Source organism: Arvicola amphibius, chromosome 9, assembly GCF_903992535.2.
Source record: "Arvicola amphibius chromosome 9, mArvAmp1.2, whole genome shotgun sequence".
NCBI classification, from domain to species: Eukaryota; Metazoa; Chordata; class Mammalia; order Rodentia; family Cricetidae; genus Arvicola; species Arvicola amphibius.
Window position 1 is genome coordinate 16,605,183 of NC_052055.2, and position 20,833 is coordinate 16,626,015.

The window sequence follows — 20,833 nt, forward strand, 5'->3', positions numbered from 1 at the left end:
CCTTTCCCCTAGTGTATAGTGTTCTCGTGCATACTTAAGATCTATGGGGACACATGACTGTGTATATGTACATATATATATATATATATACATTTAACTGTACATTTATATGTTTATGATAAACCTGTATATAAGCCATTCACACTTATGTCTTGAGAAAAGTTTGACTGGCTTGCTTTGGTTTTATTTTAAAAGCACAAAATCATTTTGTCTTGACTTCAGTAGAAGTAACTAGAACCATATGAAAAAGAGTAGAGCTGGGCAGTGGTGGCGCACACCTTTAAGCCCAGCACTTGGAAGGTAGAGGCAGGCAGATCTCTGTGAGTTCGAGGTCAACCTGGTCTACAAAGTGAGTTTCGGGACAGTCAGGGCTGTTACACAGAGAAACCCTGTCTCAAAAAACAAAAACAAAAACAAAAACAAAAAAAAGATAGTTAAAAATCTGAAAATGTACTTTTCATTATGAGAAAAATGTGAGCAGGCTATCATATATTCTAAGGTATGCAATTAATAATGTTTACCCAACAGATAGGGAAGAAAACGCCCGTTGCAAGCAGTATTGATAGTGAAAAGAACACAATGAGAATACTTACAACTCTCAGTTCAAAAATACTACGGGGAGAAAAGGCTTGTATGTTTATAAGCAATTATGGACATGTAGAAACCATCATTATACCAAATTAAAGCATTCTACACCTTGCTTCACTTAGTCTTTGCTCAGCACTTCAGAACACCTGGGTTGTTTCTTACTCAAAATATACCTGCTTTCACAAGGTAGCTGTAAGGAAACCACACACCTCACAGACCCAGAGACGTCCCTGGGAAAGAACACTGACTGCTAAGCCATGTGATTTAAGGTATCAAATGTGTGATAATTCATGTGTATTGTTAAGAGCCAGCTCTTGCCACATAGATGATGCTTCCTGTAATCTGAAGATAGTTATTGATAGGTGGCTTCACTCGGCCCCTCTTCTGTGGGAAGGTTAGGTGGTTCTGTGGGAAGAAGGTTTCATGGTCTGGGAACCTAACACAAATCCTTCATTTGCCAAGGAACTGAAACAGCCCCAAACGTCTTTAAGCACCGGTCTCAACTTTCAAAAGAGTGGCCATATCAATATCAATTCCTGGGCTTTTTTTTTTCTTTTAAAGGATATTATTCAGACAAAGTTGACTTTTTAATAGAGCACATGGAACTAGTTAGGTGTTTAGTGGGGTGGATTTTTTTTTCATTTTAATAAAATCTGGTTCCTTTAGTTCATTTTAGATTAACTTTAAAAAAAAGTTTATCCCAAAGATAAAACAGGCATCCTTACTTTTTGTGCCTCATGTGTGCAGATCTTTATCTTGTTTTATCATTTGTGTTTCATAATAATGGAATAATGCTGGAACATCAAAAGGATAAAAGAGCCCAGGATTTAAACGACTTCCATGATTCAAGACCAACTATGAATGGGTTCACATAGTTTCTAGTTTCTAATGCTTAAAAAAAAAAAATGACCAAACGCTGAATTGATGTTAAAGCATTCAAAAATCCTTATGGCTTCTTCATATTCCCTGCCTTTGTTTAGACACAGAGCAATTTGTTTAAAGCTGCTTAAATCAAGACACGTTTGCCTGCATCTCTGACACACCCGTGTGCTGAACACAGTGAATTTGGTTAGAGACGCTGTGCTATCGCAGGCTTCCAACTGGACATAGCACCCATCAACAAAGGCTTTTTAAAATAATTTCCTCAACTTAAATCAAGCTTCCCTTGTTGTGGTAACCTCTGTGACCCATGGGGAAAAAAATAGAAAAACATCTAAAATATTTTAAGATTTTGACTTGTAGACTTTGATCATGTTTCAAGTGATCTATACTAAAATGTTAGGAAGAATTCCATCGCAGATGAATGAAAAACAGTAATAGGCAACCATTTCCTGCACGTGACGTCACAGTGATCTGTACCTTACAAACAGATTGTCTTTTACTGGGATGGCTGAGTGTGGCCAGGGTGCCACCAGCTCCACCAGTCACAGGCCTCCAATGGAGCATCTCTCTCAGTTTACCTTCGGGAGTGCATGTGGTTCCACACTACGGACACATATGTCCAAATACCCCACAAAATGTTTCTCTGCTATGCCGCATGTCAGGTTAATCACACATGCTCAGGCTATTGAGGCAGGTAAAATAACTTCCCCTCTATGAACTGCATTTTAAAGCTGTTAAAATCCAGTTGTGATGTCTTGCATCCCAGAGGTTTCATAGATCCCTCTGTCCTATCCCACGGGTGGCCAAATCCTTCAGGTGGTTCCACTAATGCCTTCACGGCTGAAAGTCCCCCCCCCCCCCCATTCCCCATAATACTGTGTTTAGGATATGTTTCTATACCAAGCAATCTGAAAGGAAGTTCCTGTAAGAGAAACAAGTATATTTAAGTTTTCATTGTTTTGTTTTTTGTTTTTTAAGTTTCTGGTCCTGAAATGATTTGACATTGTTTATACCTTGTAGATTTGAAAACTCCCAGACTTTGCGCAAATCCTGAAGTAAGGTTTTGGAAATTCAGTGGCCTAGGAACATGAGGTTCTCCTCAGGCAGATGATAAACTACTAACCTCAGGGCCAAAAGGGCCATATTTGTGTCCAGAGAAATCGGGCTGCTCAGAGTAGAAGGCATAAACTGAAGGCCTGTGGGAAAATCAGAACCAGAGTCAAAGCCAGGCTACACAGAGCAACCTACAGTGCATACACATTATAAATAAATAAATAAACAAACAAACCTTCAAGGGCACAGGAAGGTCAAGGGCATAGGAAGGCAGTTGGACGGAAATAAAGGAGGCAAAACATAACACATATGCAAATGCCATGATGAAGCCCATCACTTTGAATGCTGGTCTAAAAAATTAATTTAAAAGCAAAATCCTTCAAGTTTAGCTAGCCTCCTGTCCACTATTAGTATCACCATGGAAAATCTTACCTTCATTACTTCCTCACCCACCACCCTACCCCCCTACACTGCTCCCCAGTGGGGGAACTGCAGGTTCCACTTCAAAGGATTAAAAGGCACAATGAAAAAAAAAAAAAAAGATTGAACATCACTGGGGACTCTGATCCTTCGATATCAGAATATGGTGATCATAGCGATAGGCCACGCAATCTGCGAATTGGGAGACTATGTTCAAGGTGATACTCAGTCTTCATGCCTTTCAATCCTCGAGCTGCTGCTGATGGATTCCTTTATCAAAGCTTCAGCTCCACTGAAGCCACCAAGATTAACAGCCGGAGTTAGCATTGTTGAAATGGCCCCCAGTAACTCAAAACTTTTTAAGGAAATAAAGCTTAACAACCACAAGACTTTTAATAACATCAGTCCTTGGCTGGGTGTCTACGTCACGATCCATCTAGTGTTGTGCCCAGATGGAAATGTACCCGAAGAAAAAAAAAGGACAGACGAAAACAGACAGATACCTCTCATTGTCTGGCAATGAAAGCCATTGCAGGATGGTTAAGATTCTCCGCTCATGAGGGATGGTCCTGTAAGAGCATTAAAATAAAGCAAATCCTTAGGTTGCATTTCCACAAACCCAAGCCCCAAAAGTGGTTGCTCTTAACACCCAGGCCAGTGCTCTCTCTCTTCCCCATCTGTTTCCACTTCATTGCAACGAAGGGCCCTCTTTGGAATTAGTGTTTAAACTTTCATTTCCACCCCTAACCTAGTTTATTGCTCAACCCCTTCTATGAATGGCTGGACTGGAAACTCTGATTCACAACCAAAGCAAAGGACCTCTCTTGCTGATCAGAAACTGTGCTACAAGCTTAAAGGACCCTGGCTTTAAAACCATTGTTGTTTGATGGGTCGAGCCCTTTGCTGTGGCAGAAGGCTTCCAGCATCCACCTCTTGCTGGCAATCTGACTTCTGAGGACCTCAAAGCCTCCAGACCTGTCTGAGCCTCTGTTTGCCCATCCGAATGACAATGATCACAACAAAGAATATTGCACACCAGTTGTAGAGTGGAGTGAAAAAAAGCAAGGACAGAGCACACACACAAAGTACCTAACATATAGCAAATGTTCAAAAAAAACTTTCAAAACTAAAAATAAATCTTATTTTATCAATAATCACAGTTAGATATCCATCCACCTCCAAATAGCTATAACTTTGAAAACATTATCTAACCCCAAACTTCAAGTTCCTCCTCTATAAAATAATGGGTTAGTGAAGGTACTCTTGACATTTTCTCCTAGCTTCTAGCTCTGCTGTCAAGAGCAGGCACATATAATTACGAGACTGACAAAAGGGGTATAATCTTCATCCACAAAGGCTTTTGTGTCTGAGTTACCATTCCTCTGTTGAACATAATTACCCTAGGCCTGGCAATAGCATAAGGGGCTCTTGGATAACACAGGACGGCATCCTGGGCTGAGTGCCGTTAGAAGGTTCGCAAGCTAAGCAATATTTTGACTTGAGAAAGAATCACTTGTTGTTGTTGTTGTTGTTGTTGTTTCCCCACAAAGAATACAAAATGTTCTTCTGCTCTAAGATCAGGCCATGGAGGCAAATTCAAGATGAATCCAAAGTAACACTAGTTTCATCGTGGTGAGGAAAATTATTGGGTGGACCATTTAGACCTCTACTCTCAGCAACATCAGCGAAAGGGCTGGGAGAAAGATAAGTCCCCACAAACATGGTCAATGACTATGCCTGCCACCGCTGTCCATCCCAATAGCTCCACTTGGTTCTCCTCTCAACATCTGATACCACCTCTCTACCTAGAGATACCCTCCAGGACTAGAACACCATGCTGACTGTAAAGTAAGTCCTGCCGAAAACATATCCCAATGGCATTGAGTAAGTGTGGCCTTGCTTATTATGTCCTTCGAGTGAAATAGAAATAGACTAAGCAAAGTCAGGTTAATCACTTAAGGAATTTAATCCTTTAACCTTAGGATTCTGTTGTATCCGAACAAAATTATTTTAATGGCAGGTTTTGAATTCTTTCCTAACTTATATAACAAAAAGAACCACTGCCTCGGCCCATTCGTGTTACCTGAAACCTGCTTTCTTTCGTGTGCGTGGTGTCACAGCACACATATGGACTCTGATGAACCCACTCCTGATGTCAATGGAGAAATAAAAGGTGACAGAACACGTGTGAAGCTCAGAATGCCTGCCCTTTAATACCCTTGCTGCATGGGGCACATGAACAGCTCTGGAGAATCAAAAACACCAGCCTGGAAGGCAGAATGCCTGGGTTTGAATCCTAATTCCGTAAGCCCTGGTGATGAGATTTTGGCAAGGTACCTGTCTTTTGATGCCTCTGCAAAATGCTGGTAGCGGTACCTGTTCATAAGGTTATCGGAAGGTTTCCAAGAGATAATATATGGAAAGCACTTTAAAACAGTGCTCATAGAAAGAGTTTAGGAAAATGCTAATTTTACAAGATCAAGCCAATCAGTGTTCTAGCATGGAGGGGGAGGAGCCTCCATTCCTAACTGAGGAGCTACTGAGAAGTGACAGATTCTGAGGGAGCTAGTCAGTTCTCTTTGAGGTTATGGCCTCTGGTAGGTCAGCCAGGCTGGAGAGCCCCACATCTCTCCAAGGACAAGGGCAGCATAACAGCATCAAGGGGACTTGGTAGGTAGGTTTAAAAAAAAAGATATTAAGTTGGGCAGGTGGGGGAAGAGAGGGGTGGATCTGGGAGAAGTTGGAGAAAGGGTGGGGAGTTAATACCATCAAATATATGGAATTATCAAAGAGTTAAAAGTTAATAAAATGTTATATTAAAAAAGAAAAAAATCTAGTTTATATAATCATGTACTGGACTTCTAGGTCTATAGAGAGGATATGTCCATTCATGAAATGTGTATTAAAGGTACATTGTGATTAATGCCTGAATATAAAAGCAAAGACACAAGATTCTCCCACCTAAAGAACAATAATGGAGGAGTCATCTCCCTCTGCTTGGGATGGAAAAGCAGAGGATCATTTTATCATTCCTTGAGTAACCGTTCCCCCTGCCCTCACCCAGTGTTGTGTGTGCTACAGCAAAGACTTGGGAGGTCCCAGTGTCTGTCTTTAGTGTGTCCCTGAGCACAGCATTCAACAATTCTAAATCCTAATGTTGCAAACAAGGAATTGGGCAAGGTGGTCTCTAAAGTTGTCTATGTGTTTTGGAAATAACTTCACAGATTGGAAAAAAAAAAGGTCCTTTAGTCCTTAGCTATTAGTGTTTCAAATACAGGGCAAAGAATGGCGAATAAATTGATCAAGTAAGTATCTAAGCAGCAAGGAAAATAGGGCATGTGTCATTGACTTCAGTACCACTGACTGAAAAAGAATTAATCTGGAGACTAAGTGCATAAGACAGAGTCACAAAAAAGGAAACTGAAAACCAGAAAATGAAAGACTAAATGAGGTAGTTAGTGATAGGGGCTACAATGTTTAGTCAGTGTTTAAAGAAATGAGAATTTTTTTAAATGCTGGTTATTGACTATTCTTTCTGTACCAATAAAGCTCTCTAAAAAAGATAACTCGATCTGTCTCCACAGTGCCCTTTGATAATTCCTACTTAAGGATGAGAACATTGATTTGCTGAGATGCTCAGTCATATGCCCAAGGTCAGTAGCCTCATAAGTAGCTAACCTAAATTATATTTGGTCTAAACACGAGTATACAATGGGAATTACTGCCCATGAGAATGAATTGGAACAAAGGAATGAAATACAGTATCAGCTGGGGATGATTTTGAAATGAAATACTATCATCTAAGAAGCGAGAATAAAATTCTAGACTGCAATGAAGAACCATGCTTAAAGGGTGACCTTTAAAGTCTAAACCTATGGTTTGACTCTGGTTTTATTTAAATTTAAAAATTTTCAAAATGGACTCTATGCAGATACCCTTGATATATATTCCCTGTAAAAATGGGAAGCCCAATCATATTTTACAAAGCCATAAAAAGCTTCAAAGGGGTGAGGACTGGGAGTAAATGAGCCCACTCACTTCCAGGACACAGAGATAAAAGAACAGCTAGAGAAGCCAAGGCATCTCGGGAGCACACAAAAGCCACCTTATTATAAGTGGTTTCAAAATGGGTGGAGAAAACCGTCATTCAAAGCCACAACACTGGACCTTTTCAAGGAAGCTTTGCAACAATCCCAGGGGGGTAAGGGTGCGGACTAAGTATTAATTATGTTGTTGGGTCCTCTCCGCTCTGCTAGGCGAAGGAGTCACACAACAGAATTCCCACATACATCGGTGAGAGCCAAGGGTTAAAACCTGAGCCATGGAAGACTAACTTGGTAAATGACAAGTCACTTACATTAAGCTGCATCAATTCTATCATGGCTGTATTTATCCCTGGCCTCAGAGACCTCTTTAAGAGAGAAAAGATAAAAATAAAAATAAAAATAAATTTTAAAAAAAAGCCTCTCTAAATTGACACCGTCTTAGCTTCAGGTCACCCAAAACAATTTTAACTGAACCCTCTGAATCTGAATCTGAATCTGACCTCTGTCCCTGAATTTGGAGTCTACAGATAGCATCGCTCTGGATTCATCTTAATCATGATTGATCTCCCTCAGCACATGGCTGCTAGCAGAACAGTCCAGAGTTTTCATGAAGGCGTAAAAAAGCAGCCATGGAAACAGCCTCAGGTGGTTAGAAAAAAACAAAACAGTGGAAAGAACACAGCAGGAATAAAATCCCCATAAATGTCGAACCCCTTTTATCATTCAAGGAGCCTTGGAAGTAATCAACATGCTGACAGTTTTATCAGGTAAATTTCATTTGAAAGCCTGACAACATCAATTATTAATTCCCAGTTCCTTCAGCAGCGATAAGCCATCCCATTTTCTTACTGGAAAAATTTAAAATTTTTGGTGGGAAATGGTAAAACTGGAGGCTTCCCCTACCCAGGTCTACTGTGGAGAACTTCCAGACTCTAGACCATTCCATCAGCTTCCCAACTGCCTGAGGCTACACAGTGTGTTTAAAGTTGGGAAGCAAAATAAATAAATATAAACAAAATAAACACAGTAGTTTTCAGTATATTTATAGAATGATGGCAGAAATAGTCTAAGGGAAATATACATTCCTGGGTGAAAAGCTGCCAAACTAAAGGTTAACAAGAGAAAAGATCTAACGAGTAGGTCTAAGAGAAAATTGCCCTTAACTAAAGGATGGGACAAGAAAGGAGAGACAGGAGGCAAAAAAGCTGAGAAAGGGAAGTAAAAAGACAGAGAAAGAACCTTTGAGGAAAAAAAATACCTGAAAAGTTATTTTTGAATCAATAAATTCTCATTAACTTAACATGTTTACATTTAGTTGAAATGAAGTTGATCAAATTTGATGTTTCATAAATCGAACCATAACTGTAATTTTACAAACATTGACAAAATAAAGGTAACTTACACAGACCAAAAGAATGTTCCAGCTCTCACCCCTTGCTTGGTGGCTGTAATCCATAGCTAATGAGGAAAATATAAGAGGCTTATAATACATTCTGAGTTCTGGTTAGAGAAGAAAAAAGACTAAAACACATTAGACCTGATATGCCATACTCTATTCGTGCCCACCATAAACTTCACAAGATTTCCAACCGTTCGTGTCTCCACATCTGGAAGTTAGACTCATTGTTTCCATAAGTGTTATTCAATACATATTCTGCAAAAGTTCTCAAAGGCTTTGCTTGAGATGCCACTGACTTTTCAAACTTTTATTTCATCGCCAAAGTCTCTCTTTTCTATACCTGTCTTTTCTGATAACTGTTTTAAGCATTACTTGTGTGGCGGAATTCTGCTCATTAAAGGATGCAGGGATAGACCATATGTTCCTTTTACTGCTGATGGCCTTATGGAGTGGAGTCCCAAATTGGTACCCAGATGTCAAAAATCTTTAAATCTAGCTTGTCACATTTGACTAGATGAATATTGGCGGGGACGGGAGGAGGAACTAAAAAGGCTACGTTTTAATTTCTTTTTTTTAAAAACATTGTTCATCTAGTTTGTTTTTTCTTTTGTTTTGGAAAATGGATCTCTGGGGGAAAGTTTATAGGATAAGTGGGGTGAATGAAGTATTCCATGAAGAATATTCTTAAACATTCTCTGTAACCCAGCCGTTGATGCAATCCCAATACTAAGGAGTCTGAGGCAAGGGGACAAGCCTAGGGCAAATGATGAGATTTGCTTGTTTGTCTGTCTGTCTGTCTGTCTGTTTTAATTCTAGCTCATGCTGATAAGGAGTAAAAGATGAAGGAGTTCAGAGCCCAGTCTTTGCAACTTTGCACCCTAGACCTTGGCCCCTGCTTCTGTCACTTAAGAACAGCGTGGTCGTGGAGAAAGTCGCTTTGACGTTTTGGGCTTTGGTTTCCTTCACAGCGCAGATGGTCTTTCCTAGCAGACGGGATGATGCTACATTTTAATGAGTTAATTCACTTAAAATCCATAAACCAGTGTTTTCGCATTGGATAAACAATCTGCTTCAGTCTTTCATTATTACACAATAGCGAAAAATCAATGGAATCCATTTACCCCAGGAGCATTAAAAACAGCTTATGGTGGCAAGTGTCCCACTAGAAGGCTGTGGGAAGAAATCCTCACAAAGAAAGAGAAGGGCAATAGATGACGGGGGGGGGGGGGGAAGGGGGTGACTGTGGTCCGAGACCAAGGCAAGCGAGATCCTTCTCCCGTTTCATTGCACCCAGACTTTGGGAGTATTTTATGGGTACGACTCTGATTGAAATCTGTGTTCCAGTGACGTAGGCTCGCTGCATTCATATCCAAACGACCTCCTGCAAAAGCTACTGCCTTGCTAGCTCCAAGCAAACTGTACCAGGCAGTATTTGATATATAAGGCCAACCCGGGGCTTGCTAAAGGAAAAATATCATAATGTGAACTTCTCAAATGATGGCCTACGTTGTTCAAAATTCTAGCACAGAACTCACGCTGATGCTGGCATTATCCAGACAATGGGAAGTTTTAGGGATAACATTTAGCTCATGTACAAGGTCACCAGCAGAAAGATTCGCACTGACAGAAGGCTGCAAACACAGTGTGAAGATGACAAGTAACCATGGCAACAACTCTGATGGCCCATAGGAAGATCAAGAAGGAAGATGCAGGAGGGTTGACTGGAATCTGGGTGTGGACTACTCAAAGGATCTGCTCAGGTACCAGGCCTGGCGCAGCTCCATCCTGTTAAACATGACCAAGATAGGTCACCAGAGGGCCTGTTTTCACATGCTACACTTCCGGGATGCTCCAAGTCTCTACCCCAACCCATGGTCCTCCTGAGTGAACTGGCAAGCCCATTAACGTATGATATTAAAGGGTTGACAATAAGTCTCTTATGCTGATGACAAAAATCAGCATCTAATTTTTTTTGTTTGTTGATTTGGTTTTTCGAGACAGAGTTTCTTTAAATAACAGTCCTGGCTGTCCTAAAACTCTCTTGTAGATCAGGCTGGTCTTGAACTCACAGAGATCAGCCTGCCTCTGCCTCTTGAGTGCTGGAATTAAAAAGGCGTGCACCACCACTGCCTGGCATCAATCTCTAATCGTTTATAGACTAGAGCTGGTCTCAGACTCATCACATAACTGAAGAGCCTGGTCCTCCTGACTCCTTCCTCTCCAGCACAAACACATTGTACAGGCGTCAGAATCAGCTTTCTGAGTATTTTCCGTACATTTTCTATTGGACAATTTGAAGTTCAAGAAGTGTGTTTCTAGCCCTGCATGGAAGTATCCATATGTAATCCCAGCAGTAGGGAGACTGAGACTGGAGGATTACAAATTTGAGGCCAAATATAAAAACAAAAATGTGCCCTTCTTCTGAAAAAAGAAGCAAGAACATGATCTCTCCTTCATAGTAGCCACCCCACTGACTATATTTATAAAAGAAAATGAGGGGCTGGAGAGATGGCTCAGAGGTTAAGAGCACCAACTCCTCTTCCAGAGGACCCAGATTCAATGACCAGCACATATATAGCAGCTCACAACTGTCTGTAACTCCAGCTCCAGGGGATCTGACACCCTCACACCAATGCATATAAAGTAAAGTTAAATAAACTATTTTTTTAAAAAAGAAAAAGAAAATGAGGGGCCTCAACAAAAGAGAACAAAAAATGAATCACAGAGAATGTATGAAATAAAATGTACATTTACTCATTATGAAATATTAATCAAATATAGGAGATAAACAAACAAAAGACATAAAAAAGGGGAGATTAGTTGAAAAATAAAAAAAAAATTAATGACTAGTGGAGGACAAGAGAGCAGTGCGGGAGAATCTGACCAACATACCTTGAATATATGCATGGAATTGTCAAGAAAAATCTACAACATATTTGTGTATGGAATTGTACAAAAAGATACGTGGGCTAAAATACTTTATCAAAGATGATATATAATATTGTCCATACCAAACATAATTTTTCTCTAATTTTTTTATAGTGTATATGCCTACATTTTATTGAGAAAGTTTTGCATATCTGAACAAGCTTTATTGAAGACATTGTGGAATAACCTTTTTGTACACTGTGAAGATGCATCACTTTGATTGGTTTAATAAAAAGCTGAACAGCCAATAGCTAGACAGGATTTTTGGGCACGGAGGATGCTAGGAAGAAGAAGACGAGACACCAGGAGCCGCTGGGTGGGCAAGCAGAATGGGCACTATGTAGATGAGGTAATAAAGCCATAAGGCAGAAAGTCAATTAATAAAAAATGGGTTAATTTAAATTATAAGAGCTAGTTAGAAACAAACCTAAGCTATTGGCCCAGCTTCCATCATTAATAATAAGTCTCCATGTCATTATTGGGAAGCAAATGGTTCCAACAAAAAAAAAAGTGCATCTACAGAACATGTTTTCACATGATAACACATTCCAAAAATTTTTAGATATTCTAAAATTAAATGGTTAAAAAATTTAATAATCTCATAGTATGGTCAAAGTTTAGCAAATTCTGGAAGACTGAAGCATGAGGGGATTTCTTAAGTTGAATCCTAAACTTCCAGGAGAGCGTCTGTAGAGGCCGTATGTATATCTTATATTTCAGGGGTCAGAAGTGTGGGAATTATCAAAACTGAAGGTACCAAAATGCTGACCCAAAGAAGAAAATCAAAAACAAACCCTCTAGTGCTACATTTTTTAAGTAGAAGAGCCAGAAAAGCTCCCAGCTCCATGTTAATTCATGATTTTTTTCTGAACCTGAATGCAAACATATATTTCTTTAGATATTTTTTTAAAAATTTTTAAACAAATAAACTGAGAAGATATTGACTGAGTATGGACCTCCTACCCTTAAATCCTCATAATGTTCTGTTGCAAAAGCCCAATTCTCGTATCGGTGCCCTAGATACAGCATTTTGAAAACCAGGCAAATGGAAATATGACTGTATCTTCTTGCTGTGTCTCCAGGAATGCTAAGAATCAAGAAAGCTTCCCCCACTGGAACCAGGGTGTTAAATGTGAAACTCAACCCTTTCTATAATTAAATGAAGTACATAGGTATGGGAACAGGAGAGTTTTTAAAGAAGAAAATTAGCTAGAAATATTTTTCAAAAAGATAAGGATACAACTTCCTTTCTTTGCAAGGAAAATTTCTTTTGCAGTCAAAGTCATGGAACTGAGTAGGTAAGAGTTTTGAGAGACTGAGGGAAAGCTAGGACTACCAATTCCATCTGTACTGCTGTTGTTGTTGGCAGTTCCACCCACATAGCCAGTGTATTTTGGTCAGATTCTCTCCCCTCCCTGCTTACTCTCTTGTCCTCCACCCCTACCTTCTGCAGTAGATCAGCACAGAGAATCAAGAAATAGTGAGAATGCGAGGTGGGGGGGGCAGCAGGGGGACAGGACGTGGAGACTCCCCTCCTCTCCAGGTAATTATAGTCAATAGCAGGCAAGCAACAGAGCTGGGAACACGCAGGCCTGGAGCTGCCAACTATGGGAAGTGAGAGTTCTACTTGCTTGTTTGTTTATTGTTATTTTTATTTTGTTTTTATTTTTTTTCTTGTTTTGTTTTCTGCGCTTTTTATTTTTCCTACAGCGGATATAAGCCAGGGCTGCATGAACACAAGGAAAGTGCGTCTTTCACACCGCTCATTCCCAACCCTCTTTGTACCATTTTATGTTGTTGAGATGGAGTGTCACTAAGTTACCCAAGCTAACCTTGAACATGTGATCCTTATAATATCAGCCTCCCAAACAGGAGGTCCATATTTAGAGTCCTACCCTCCTACAAAACCAGCCAGCCCCTAGGAGCTGAGGGCTGAACCCAGGACCTTGTGTTTCCTACTGCTCTACCATTGACGGAAATCCCAAGCCCTGGAATGCTGTCTTAAGGACAAATTCCCTGGAAGCACAGGTAAAACCTGTCTCAAATGAGGTGCAGAGCAAGTCAACCCCATGTTCAGGCCGTGGGGCACCAACTGAATCAGCCTTTTGATTCGGTCTTTAGACTAGAGATGAATAAGTCAGTCTCTACCTCTTGGCAACTCTCAGACCAAAGCAGACAAGTAAATGACAATTTCAAAAGGAGCTGGTCTGACATATGATAAAGAAAGCGGAAGGGCAGTCCGTTAGCTTTGCTAAAGCAGGCCTCCTAGGTCCAGGTACTGTCCTGGCTGGTTTCCTGTCAACTTGACACAAGCTAGGCTCATCAGAGAGGAAGAAGCCTCAGTTGAGAAACTGCCTCCATAAGATCAGGATATAGGCAAGCCCGTGGGGGTATTTTCTTAATTAGTGATTATAAGTGGCTACATTCAGCTCACTGTGGGTGGAGTCACCCTTAGGCAGATGGTCCTGGGTTCGATAAGAAAACAGGTTGAGCAACCAAGTCATGGAGAGCAAGGCAATAAGACCTCCACATCAGCCCCAGCTTCCAGGTTCCTGCCCTATTTTGAGTTCTTGTCCTAACTTTCTTCAGTGATGAAGTATAAGCCAAATAGTCCCTTTCCTCCCCAATTTGCTTTTTGGTCATGGTGTTTCATCCTAGCAAGAGAAACCCTAAGATGGATAGCTCAACTAAAATTTGGACTGAATTAAGAGGCCAGTGCATGGTTGGCAAAGGAACACTCCCTGGCTGAGTCCCTCAAGGTGAGCAAGGGAGCAGAGCTCATCCTAAGTACCTCAAGACAATGGTTCTCAACCTTCCTACTCTGCAATTCTTTAATACAGTTCCTCATGTTGAGGTGACCCACCCCCACCATAAAATTATTTCATTACTACTTTATAACTGTAAATTTTGCTGCTGTTATGAATTGTAGTGTAAATATCTGATATGCAGGATATCTGATCTGCGATTCCCACAAAGAGATTGCAGCCCACAGGCTGAGAAACTCTGCCATAGCAGCTCGGACAGAGAGTAGCTAGGGGTGTGCTCAGCAGGAGATCATGCGCCAGGCCCTTGGTTCAATACTCAGCAGCAAGAACCAAAATGAACACAATTGGAGGGCAGGGGATCCTGTAGGTTATGTAAGAGTGTATGGGAAGGAGGCAGAGGAAAGGACGTAAGAAAAGCAGACAATGACTTGGACTTCCCATCTGGCCCATCCCTCTGGCCTAGAAATTCATTAGAACACTGTTGTGTTTCATCTGGTCCCTGGGCTATTTAGCCAAATGTCCTACATAGTTTCATCGTTCAGGAAAATATGAATGGAACTAAATCAAATTACCAGCCTAAAATTTTTTTTTATAAAGAATTTTTCTACTCAAATTATTTTTTTCACTGGGGACCTCATAAAATCTACAAGTCTCTAAGAGGTTTATATACATGCTTTAGAAATATATAGAATTCATTTCTTATAGTGCTTACTGCACTGAATGATGGTATACTTCACCTATAGTTATAGTTTTTTATATGTATGCTCTTTAGCTAGGTCAGATTTCAATACAATGAGCTTTTAGAATATAGCTGTAATGATCCTTAGCATTCTTATGGTGTCTGTCTTGATCAAAATGATAGACAGAAACACAAGCCAGTGTCACCACAAATCTTGGGGAGCATTAGGAGACTCCGTCAAATGTGTCAACTCTAAGAGCTAGTGAAGAAACAGGCCAACAAAGCGGAACAGAGAACTTACTTCCTGGGGCAGGTCAACAGATTCTCTACTCGGTGTCTGCAGAAGGTTGTAAATTTGTGGGCTTTTCTGCTGCTGAGTCACGCTAGCCCAGAGGAAACTTAATGTCAACACCAAGTGTAAAGTGATCCAATTAGGTCAGATTACCATTTGTCTCCATAGATCCCTTGCGGTTCCCCAGGCAAGTTATGCGGTTCCCCATAATCAAATTAATACGGAAGAACAACCAGCAATAGGTTGATAGAGCTGGCATTGCCATCACTTTATTTACTCATAAAATATTCCTCTGTCATAAACTTGTGAGATCCATCCTGCCAACAAATTTCACTGGGATCACAAACTAAGTCATCATAGACTCTGGGAATTCAGCCTGAATGAGAGCAGTAAAATCAGAATGTCTATTATAAAGAGCCTTTTCTGTCGCCAGCTGGAGGTTCCCTCACGGTCCTGACTTTCTTTCTCATGTTCTCTCTCCTTCTGCTCCTCATCAGGACCTTGGGAGCTCAGTCCGGTGCTCCAAGGTGGGGCTCTGTCATGGGGAAGGTGACTGAGCCCCACATTGGAGCACTGGACTGAGCTCCCAAGGTCCCGATGAGGAGCAGAAGGAGCGAGAACATGAGGGAGAAAGTCAGGAACGAGAGGGGTGCGTTCACTCATGGAGACGGTGGGACAGAACTAATGGGAGATCACCAACTCCAGTTGGAATGGGACTGATGGATCATGCGACCAAACCCGTCTCTCTGAGTGTGGCCAACAGCGGGGGCTGACTGAGAAGCAAAGGACAATGGCTCTGGGCTCTGATTGTTCTTCATGGACGGGCTCTGTGGGAGCCTTCTCAGCTTGGTCGATCACCTTCCTGGACCTGGGGGGAGTTGGGAGGACCTTGGTCTTAGCATAGAGTGGGGAACCCTGATGGCTCCTTGGCCTTGAGAGGGAGGGAGGGGAGGTATGGGTGGAGGGGAGGGGAGGGAAAGGGGAGAAGGAGGGGAGAGAAAGGGGAGAAGGAGGTGAGGGAGGGGGGAGGAGGAGGGAAGGAGATGGAAATTTTTAAATATAAAAAAAAATAAACCATGAGAAAAAAAAATAAATAAATAAAAAAGAAAAAAAAAAAAAAAAAAAAAAAAAAAAAAAAGAGCCTTTTCTTCGGGCACACAGGAAGTCTGTCAGTGTTTATTTTTTTAAAAAAAGAAATAAGAAACCCACGTTTATTCTTGCAAAGTGATTTACCTATTAAGCAAGATGAATATTTTAATCACAGAAGACCTTCTCTCAGAAAAAGATACCTTATGAAAACATCTCTTGCCTATACTCTTTATTCTGCCTGTCTGCAGCAGTGAATGCTCAGAGTCAAGGCTGCCTCCGCATGGTGGTTGTACGGAATAAGGACAGTGCCTTCCTCCCACTCCTAGGCAGACTGCACAGAGGTCTGACAAGCCTCCTCCCTCACCAGTGCCCCAGGCATCCCCACATGGGCCCGTTTTCCATTCTCTCTGCGTATCTCTGACTGACTATGCTCTGGTTTGTGTTCCTGTGATGATTCTGAGCCTCTTGGCCCAGAGCGTGTACTCAACAGCCCAGTTCTACACAGAAACAACCATGGCTTTATGTCACTGCTTTTCTCACGTCTGACCAAAGCAGGTTACCTAACCATGCACAGTCACAGGAAAAACACCCAGGGAAGCCGCCTGAAGCCTTTTGATTTTCTGCCCGAGTGTCTGAGCTCCCGGGGAAGGATCTCCTTCCAAGTGTTCATCTCTGCCTCAGCACCAAGGTAGGACTCCACTTCTTCCATCTACCTTCTATGATCAGGAGGATTAAATAAAATAACCTATAAATTTCCTGTGAATTTTAACCCACTCCTTTTCTCCATCAACTGCTCTTGTTTCTGCTTATGATGTCATTTGGGTCGAAATATTTGAAAACTCATAGTGCTTTTTCTTTTACATTGTCGCTCCAAATTTGATAAATAGGTAACATTTGATTATTCCTTCATCTAGACACTCTGACATTCAATCCACAGTATAATTCCACCACTATCATCCCAGGAAGAAACTTATCATCTCACATTTTGGTCATCCTAACTTATGTTGGTACGTGTACATTCATAGATGCATGCGTGTGTATATATGTGCATATTATATACCTACATGCATGTAAGTATATACATCCCATACAAATATACTATGTAGATTCACATATACATATATAAAATGTACACATATGCAAACACACACATGCAATATCAAAAGGTGAAAACACCCTATTTTGGAAAAATATTTCAATGAAAACAGACACGTAGAATTCAAGACTTACAGGTTGACCTCCCCACCATCGATGGTTAAACTTCTCTCGCCCTCGAAGATGGAAAGTAGCATCGAATACAGGATCATACATTGAATTGCCAACAATTCCATGGGATTCTGGATATAAACCCTTTGCATAAGAGCGATTATATTGTTAAAATAACAGTGTCACAATCTATACATGTTAGTTCCATTATCAATTTTCTTACTATAGCAAGTTTTTATAATAATATTGAATTACGCAACTCAAGTAGGAGATACATAGCCTTTATTTTGATTTTATTGTTAAAACAGAAATGTAATAACCTACATAAATTAGTTCTATTATCAGTTTTCTTATCATAGAAGATTTTATAATAATATTGAATTACCCAACTCAAGTAGGATACATATAGCCTTTACTTTGGTTTCATTGTTAAAATAGCAATGTAATAATCTACATATGTTAGTTCTATTATCAATTTTCTTATCATAGATCGTTTTATAATAATATTGAATTACCCAAATCAAATAGATACATATAACCTTTACTTTGAGTCTGTTTTTGCACAAACGAGTCATAGCTAATTTTAAGTCATTTTAGAAATGCAAATGATGGTGAGAAATATAATATTTGGTTTTTTTGACTGCTGAGACTTCATAAAATAGACATTTTTACTATTTTATTTGAAATGGGTACGTATGATTCTATTTGTTCTTCAAATAATTAACCTATAAAACAATAATGATTAATAGAACATTGTGTTTGAAAGAAGAAAAGAGGGTAGCATTGGAATGTTCGAAGATTCAAACAAATAAGCCCTGAAATCAACATTCTTATTTGAAAATTCAGAATAAATGATAGACATCTCTGAAGTTGAAAGTTTAACGGAAAGTTCAGCAAGAAGAGAACTTGAAAAGGCTGCAGTTTTAATTTTGAAAAGCAATTTAGTCACCCACAAAGCTGTGAGAGTCACAGTAAGCAATGGAGGCAAATAGAAGGATAAGATTTTCTTTGAATACTGAAGAATATGGTTTAGAGATTTTTGTTGTTGGTGGTGGTGATGGTGGTTAGTTGGTTGGTTGGTTGGTCAGTTTTTGTTTTGCTTTTTATTTTTACTTTTTTTGGTTTTTGTTCTTCAAGATAGAATTTTTTTGTGTATCTCTGGCTGTCCTGGAACTCACTTTGTAGACCAGGTTGGCCTCAAACTCAGAGATCCATCTGCCTCTAACTTCGATTAAAGGCATGCAACACCATACCCAACAGTTTTTCATCTTTTTGGTTTTCTTTTCATTTATTTGGTTCTTTGAGACAGGGTTTCTCTATGTAACCCTGGCTGTCCTGGAACTCACTCTGCAGACTAGGCTGACCTTAAACTCAGAGATGCAAGGATAAAACTGACTCTCTAAAGTTGTTCCCTGACTTACACATACGCATCCACACTCATACACACACACACACACACACACACACACGCACATACACACACACGCATGCATGCACTCATGAGCACACACACTTACATACACACCAAATAAATAGATTTCGCCAATATAAGTAAGACTTTATGTTTTTAAGTGACTTTTTCTTTGTTTCTGTTTCTATGTTTGTTTTCATTAAGAGAAAGCGTCCAGGCAGAGGTAGCACACACCTTTAATCCCAGCACTCGGGAGGCAGAGGCAGACAGATCTTAGTGAGTTTGAGGCCAGCCTGGTCTTCAAAGCAAGTTCCAGGACAGCCAGGACTGTTAAACAGAGAAACCCTGTCTCGAAAAACCAAAAGAGAGAGAGAGAGAGAGAGAGAGAACATGAAGTTGGGTAAGTAGGGAAGGGGGGATAGTCTAGAAAGAGAGGAAGAGTCAGGAGATAAGAAAGAATACAATAAAAATATGCTGTGTGAAATTCTCAAGTAATATATTTTTTAAAAAAATCTTTTTTAAAATTAAAATATGCTCTATATTTTAAAAGAATAAATTCCCCTTCAAGTCATTCCACTGTTAAATGAGACCTTTGAATATACAGTTCTTGAAAACAAATACTTACAGTGGCCAAAGTATATAGGTTAGGGAAGGTTTTTGTGGGGTACACAGGCCTCATGTAGGGAGCATGTGTGCCACAGGACCCTGGAAGTAGAAAATAACTAATCAGGACAAGAAAACCATCCAGAACCACTTCAAGTATAAAATTCATTTTCTCAACCATGAAAAACACATGCCTTTTTCTGTTGTATTTCCAATAATTAAATTTATTTTTTTAAAAAGAAAAAGAAACAAAGGGAGAAAGAAGGAAGGAAGGAAAGAAGGAAGGAAGGAAAGAAGGAAGGAAGGAAGGAAGGAAGGAAGGAAGGAAGGAAGGAAGGAAGGAAGGAAAGAAGGACAGACCGACAGTGGGTCCTATGGCTCTAGATGCCTACAACAGAGCAATGGCTGCCCTGGAGAACAGACAAGAACATGGAGTGGAGAATGACTTACGCAGCTTCTCAATGTTGGGCATGACCTTGCTTCCTTTCTTCATGTACGATGCACGGAACCCGTCCACAGAGAAGATGATCAATGGAGGGCGGACAAACCTTAAACAGTAACACAATAAATCATAGGGAGACCACTGCCACACACACTCCATGGTGGTACCAATCAATGCCAGGAAAACCCAAGAAGGAAGGAATATGGAAAGCCTGAGCTCCCAACCATATAATATTTGAGGCAACTGAATTCAGGGTGAAATTGGCAAAATCACCATGGCCAAGAGAAAGTAGTTGATGCTACTGTTGTTTCCTACCTTACAAACAAGAACCTTATACAATAGTTAAATATATGGATATATTATGCATGTATGTATGTATGTGTGTGCATATGTATTATGTATTTTCTCCCATTTATAACCTGGAAAGTTCCTACCCATTCTCTAAAACCCAGCCCAAAATTTCCTCTTTTATGATTTTAGCTGCCCATGCTTCCAAATTTCTTCATGATGTTAAGACATACCTCCTTTGCCCTAACATATACATTGTTCTATATCTTACTGTCGTCATCTGTTAAAAGGCTACCCCTCTAGCCACGCTGGCCTAGAACTTGCTATGTTGACTAGGCCAGCTTTAAGTTCACAACCTCCTGTGTTAGCTTCAGTGGCTCACAGGCATGTGTTGCCATGTCTGACTCCAATAAATACTTATCAGACTTATATAAATACAATCAGACTCCATGAGTGAGGTAAAATTCACCACAGTGACACCCTTTCCACTGGACCTCAGCATCACAGAAACAGCCCTTCAAGTTTATTAGAAAATTGTTTCCAAGGTGATTTAAATTGCAGAGAAGTTAAAATGCCTATTAGCAAAGGACTCGCTGACCCAAGCCCAGAACAGATGAAATGGTACTGAATTATTCTAAGGGTGTAGTTGGTCAGTCATAAAAGACTGAACTATGTGAAGGATTTTTTTCTAAGAACTTGAATCTGATAAGCAACTCTTAACTTGAGACTATTAGAAGTCATG

General features: G+C 40.2%; 1 protein-coding gene across 6 annotated transcripts in view; it reads right to left on the bottom strand.

Moving 5' to 3' along the window:
- The window catches only part of Enpp2 (ectonucleotide pyrophosphatase/phosphodiesterase 2), a 121,014-nt gene that overhangs the window by 41,855 nt on the left and 58,326 nt on the right, over positions 1 to 20,833 (bottom strand). For all 6 annotated transcript variants that reach the window (XM_038343173.1, XM_038343172.2, XM_038343176.1 and 3 more), the window contains 6 exons: positions 19,812 to 19,909; positions 19,384 to 19,463; positions 17,372 to 17,491; positions 8,392 to 8,447; positions 3,447 to 3,512; positions 2,594 to 2,666 (listed from right to left, as the gene is read on the bottom strand). In XM_038343173.1, the coding sequence (XP_038199101.1) occupies positions 2,594 to 2,666; positions 3,447 to 3,512; positions 8,392 to 8,447; positions 17,372 to 17,491; positions 19,384 to 19,463; positions 19,812 to 19,909 (493 nt within the window). The remainder of the gene's footprint in view (positions 1 to 2,593; positions 2,667 to 3,446; positions 3,513 to 8,391; positions 8,448 to 17,371; positions 17,492 to 19,383; positions 19,464 to 19,811; positions 19,910 to 20,833) is intronic.